At 39.0% G+C, this 6,000-nt stretch overlaps 1 protein-coding gene across 1 annotated transcript in view; it reads left to right on the forward strand.

Moving 5' to 3' along the window:
- The window catches only part of LOC125234949, a 41,220-nt gene extending 35,763 nt beyond the window's left edge, over positions 1-5,457 (forward strand). Inside the window, exons 13-15 of the mRNA XM_048141371.1 lie at positions 1,824-2,010; positions 3,269-3,411; positions 4,788-5,457. Coding sequence (XP_047997328.1) covers positions 1,824-2,010; positions 3,269-3,411; positions 4,788-4,970 — 513 coding nt within the window. The 3' untranslated portion in view covers positions 4,971-5,457. The remainder of the gene's footprint in view (positions 1-1,823; positions 2,011-3,268; positions 3,412-4,787) is intronic.
- Positions 5,458-6,000: the final 543 nt, after the last annotated feature.

The following is a 6,000-nucleotide window of genomic DNA, read 5'->3' on the forward strand; positions in this document are numbered from 1 at the left end:
AGCTTTTATTATGTCTTGGGGCATATTATTGTTTGGTAAAAGGGCCCAATTGAGAACTTGTCCTATGGCAGCAAGACTTGTAGAAATCTGATTTTGTTTACTTTGACTGTATAAATCTTTCTTGAGGTTTATTTCAGAAAGAGCTGCTTTAATTTCGGGATTAAGTTTAGGGGCAGTAATATTTGGGCAATTTTTTGGCGGCAAATAATTTTTTGCAAGCTCCAATTGGACCTCTTTAGGCAAACCATTAGAATATATATGTGCCCATCTTGAGGCAATATCCTTATGCAAATCAGCACCGTATTTTTCTCCGTAGTAGGGTCGTCGCCTAGCAATTGAAGTATTTCCGGATCTAGCGACGGTACATACTCATCTGTAAGAGCCTCGTCTGTATTTATCTTCGATGTACAGTTAATATTAGGAGTTTGGTTATACATCACATTAGACGGCGCACTAGGCGCAGTTGGAACGTCATCTTGCATAGGCGGCGCACTCGTCACGGGCGGCGCAGAACACTCGGCGAGCGCACTTAGGGCGCACGGCTCGGACTGTGGCGGTACGGTCGGCGCAGACAATGCACCGGGCGGCGCCGCCTGCGCGAGGGGCGCGGGCGCGGGCGCGGCGTGCGCTGACGGTACGCGCTCCGCGAACGATGCGGGCTGCGCGCTCGAAGGCGATGGCGGCGGCGGGTAGGGGGCGGCGTAATCTATCTCATTGTGGGTAGGCTGAGAATGAACACCCACTTCGTCCAAATCTATGATTTCATCTCCTAAAAAAAATTATTTGGTAATAATGTAGATATTTGCCTCGTCACTGTTTAAAGTGGGGCCCAAACAAGAAACACGATTTACGTGGAGTCTCAACACATTTAGTGGAGAAAATAGGTATAAATGAATATGATTGTTAACCGCCTCGATACTGTAAACCGCCTCGACACATTTAGTGGAGGGATAAGGTATATGCTTGTAAACTGCCTCGACACATTTAGTGGAGGAATATGGGTATACCTATGTATGTTTGAAAAACTGCCTCGACACGTTTAGTGGAGGAAATAGTTGTATACTGTTAACTGTCTCAACACATTTAGTGGAGATTATAGTCTATGTTCGTTCCCCTCACTATTAAAGTGGGGTTTAAATACTCATCACGATTTACGTGGAGTGGAGAACAAAGACACGTTGTATTTTAATTACCTTGAATATCCATATTGTCCATTTCATAATAACGTCGATGCTCGTAGTCACTCTCAGACGATGACGAAAATGAACGGCGCCGACGCCTTAATTTTGCTTCTAACTTTTTAACCTTTCGGAGTATGTTAGAATAATCTTCATCCCTTGAGCGTTTCCTTTTTCCCATTGTGTATCTTGAAAAATCACTGAACACTTGGCACTACTTAATTTATTTTCACGAAAAAATTTAAGTGTGACTTAGATGGCACAAAATCACGTAATGAGGTAGTTGTGCAAACCCCGCGCCGGCGGCGGCCGCGCAGCCGGGGTTCTCACGGTAAAGGGCATGAGCGAGACGGCACTATTAAGGATTCCTTTTTAGGTTGTTATAACTCTGAATGTGTGACGAAGATGGTACGATTCCTCGTACTGCTGCATGTAAACCAGAATATCATCCTCGATTGATACACGAAGTATAATTAAGGTCATCTCACACTAATTAATCCATTTATTATGTATGGAAACGAAGAAAATATTTTTTTTTTCGGATTTAACAAAAAGCGATGTACAGGGTGGTTTCTGAAGATGAACCTAACTGCGTGTCGAATTTAACGGAAAACAAAAAAAAACAAGGTGTATATCTTTTTCCAGAAATATCGCTTCATCTACTGGTCCACGATTCCAGCACTTCTTCTCATCGTCATCTGCGGTGGCGTTTTCTACATCGACGGCATCCAGGTCCCGATGGTTGTGCGACTTTTGTACTCGCCTATTGTCAAGATCTTGTTTGGGATGCTTTTCTTCATATTTACCACAGGGACTGTGTTTAAATTGGAAAGTAAGAACCTATTTCCATTTGACAATTATTTAAAGAATGTCACATCTGTATTAGGGCATTTTTAGAAATTGAGACCCAAAATTAGTGACAGTTGTTAACAAAAATTAACTCGATGTCAGTTTTGTGACGACAATTAAGAATAAAATTTGTCTAAAAACCAACCTTTTTCATATTCTAAATGTAAATTATTGCTTATAGTTTATGTAATTAACACAAAATCAATATTTTTATAAAAATTTCATGCTTAATGGTTTTCACAAAAGTGACATAGAGTTAATTTTGTTAACAGCTTTCACTAATTTTGGGTCCCAATTTTTGAAAATGCCCATTCTCAAGAGAGATAGAGAGAGAGAGAGAGGGAGAGAGAGAGAGAGAGAGAGAGAGAGAGAGAGAGAGAGAGAGAGAGAGAGAGAAAGAGAGTGTTCAAGTAACATTCCACCGGCAATTGACAGAATTAAAGAAACAGAAGTTGTTGTGTTGCAGTGACAGATTGTTAGCCAATATCGTCCACACCATAATTGAAACCAAATCCCAATAGTCCACTTTTCGGACACCCACGGGAGAAAAGGGAGTGGAAAAATTCAGAGCCCGAACGCAGATGGGGGATACTTATTATTTATAACATTATTCCATACATGCAATATGTTTGTTGACTATATGAACCTACCTACATATTTAAGTATTAGTATTGAACCCTATTTTTGTAAACTTATCTTTCATGTCACGATTCTATTATTTGTCTCTATTAGTTATTAATTTCTCCTGCACCAAGTTTACATTATTATTATTCCTTTTTTGCCGGAATGAGAAACCAGTTACACACGATGTGTGGGATTCGCCGTTTCTTTACTCTACCCTAGCGAGAGGGGGGAAACTTGGCCCTACCCACTAAACTCACTCCGGCGTTTCACCTTCTTTGCCGTTAGAGGGTGCGCTGGGATCGATGTACATATATCATTCACCACGGATTGTTAGTTTGATTCTTAGGCCCCCCCTCCCCACATCAGATCTAGCGTCTCGCGAGCGTAGCGTCGGGCCAATTATATGGAAAAAGACGCCGCGTCGACGCGACGTCGAGGCTTTGCCATACAGTTGGCCCGACGCTACGCTCGTGATACGATAGATGTAGGGGGGCCCTAAACTGTAATCCAATAGCTGACTTGTATAGAATGCCTTTTTGCATTCAGTCCATTATTTGTTCATTTTTCTATGTGAAATAAAATACAGCTCCTTTAAAATTCCAAATTCTTGTTTCCAGAGGTGTACCGCGGAATACTAGAATGGCGCGGCTGGGCAGTGCTCGGACGATTGTCTTACTGCGCGTACCTGGTCCATCTGTCCATCTTACGCTACTCTGTGGCCAACCAGACTTCCTTGATGCAATCCAGTGCCTCTCAAATGGTGAGTAATTTGTACTGATACTTATCTTACTTTATCTTAGACTATCTCTTCTCTTCAAAGTCTTGCCCGCGGGTCAAATCTAGCTATTTAGTGAAGAGCAAGCCTTAATGCAGAAAATTTGGAGATCCTTGGTCTAAATAATGTAACTTCTCTGTTACCAAACTTTTTTTCTACTGAATCACGATGTACTTTGTCTCAGCTCAGGCTATTGTCACTATTCAACTACCTACTTATTTTTCACGTACTAGTTTTTTCTCATGTCTGTCTTTTAATTTCCTCATGCCTTACTGGGCTCATTGATCGGACCTAGCGGCCTAATTTTGTCTAGTACGTTTTGACCTCATTCACCTAGTTTTAGCTATTGCCTCAAAAATTTATTCTCTTATTTCATTTAAATTTCAGATGTCGTCTACACTTTACTATCATCTGGCAAGAAATCGTGGTCGCGCGATAAATGATATAACATCAGGATGTCCCTTTCGCAACATTTGTAAGTGCGATTGGGATGGCCTGATGTTTTATCGTTTATCGCGCGACCATACTTGCCTGCTTCACTCATCACTTATTATTAACAACCATTTTTTTTTTCAAGTAGTCACACTACTATATACACCCTGTTTTTATTGAATTCCGTTAACTTTAAGGGAAGGTTCTTTAGATCAAATACAATTAATTTATCTAAGAAACTAGTGTCTTAACTCTTACGGTTATTGAGTTATTAAAAAAATAAAAATAATTACTGAACACGTGTGTGACAGCCTTTACCACTTCCTAATGTAATTTGTTTTGACATGTGCCGTTAATCACTTGACACTAACTTGAATATTATTGTTAAGGGTCTCTCACACTAATTAATTTACACATGAAAACGATGAAATTTTTTTTTTGGCGAATTTAACTAAAATGATATACAGGGTTCCTCATAACGAACCTAACAACGTGTCGAATTTACCGGAAAACAAAAAAAAACACAGTGTATAAATTATAAACTGAAATAAATATCATACACGAAAGAAAAAACGACAAGAGTACTGGTGGCCGAGCCGGGAATCGAACCCGGGTCTTCAGCTTACGCGGCTAACATCCTTACCACTAGACCACCCGCCTGCCTACCTGCTGTTGTTTTTTATTTCGTGTATGATAATATCTATTTCAGTTTATCTATACTAATATTATAAATGGGAAAATGTGTCCGTCTGTTTGTTTGTCCATCTTTCACGGCAAAACGGAATGACGAATTGACGTGATTTTTTAAGTGGAGATAGTTGAAGGGATGGAGAGTGACATAGGCTACTTTTTGTCTCTTTCTAACGCGAGCGAAGCCGCGGGCAAAAGCAAGTAACCATATATTTTCTTCACAAATGTTTTGGTTTCAGCTTCTAACTTACTTCGGGCAGCTGGTTATCACCTTCATCTTAGCGTTACCCTGCTGGATAATGATCGAAGCTCCCTTCAACCAGCTGGTGAAGGTCTGCTTCTATCCCAAGCCCAGGAAACCGAAGATCAAGGAGATGGAAAAGATGCAGTTTGAGAACGGGCAAAGGAATGAAATGGCTTGATTTGTTTGGAAAAGGATTTGGAAATTGTGTAAAGTCCATAGAGGAATCAGTACCTAAGGGAATAGTTGTAAGTCTATACATCAGTAAATGCGGGTTATATGTATAGGCATAGTTAAGTGACATATAGCGACAATGACACGTCAATCACGCCTCAACTAAACTAAAATCCATAATCCTACGGACCAAATTGACAAGTAAGTGTGAACAAATGTTGCCACAGTTTGGCCAGTGTCGTTCTTATCGATATTAAAATTATTATTACACCGTAGCTTTAAGGTGCACCCAGACGGTACAATCAAATTGGCAATTTGATATTTTAATCAATATACCAACTTTTTTTGTGATTTCGACAGATCGAAAGATAATTAATTAGATAATTAGCTATAAAATGTTAATTTCAAACCAGCAATAATGTAAATGAAATTTATATATTTATTATGATAGTTTATTGAATCTTTACAAATGAATTATTACAATAATTATTGTGTTACAGCCGAAAGATGAAAAGATTGTGTAAATCACATAATAAAAACCGAGGACAAAATGTTACAACTCGACCATTTAGTGTACAATGTCTCGGATCGTTTTATTATAAATGTAACTGATGATGATGATGATGATGAAGATGACGAAATAACGGAGCTTGGAAATGAATAATATTTTATAATAAAGACTACTCATTGTCGGACAACATATTTTTTTTAACTTACTGGTTCGGATACCTTTTTATGCTATAAAACTAGTGGGTAAAAACGCATTTTATCCATCCACTACCTCGAAAACCGAACAAACCAAAATGTTCACCTTGTATTTAAAAGTAACATTCGTATTTTTTGATTTAAACTAGTCTGTTATTTGTACTTTACAACTTGTCGATATATTGTTATCGACATATACCCTTCATTATTTTTATTTCACTGTTCCTGGTAACATTTCATGTGTCAGTCATTTGTCAATTTAGTCCGCAGAATTGTGAATTTTAGTTTAGCGTAAATTATCAGTACTGCTACTTGTCAATATACAGAGTGGG

This window comes from Leguminivora glycinivorella, chromosome 16 (genome assembly GCF_023078275.1).
Source record: "Leguminivora glycinivorella isolate SPB_JAAS2020 chromosome 16, LegGlyc_1.1, whole genome shotgun sequence".
Taxonomy (NCBI): Eukaryota; Metazoa; Arthropoda; class Insecta; order Lepidoptera; family Tortricidae; genus Leguminivora; species Leguminivora glycinivorella.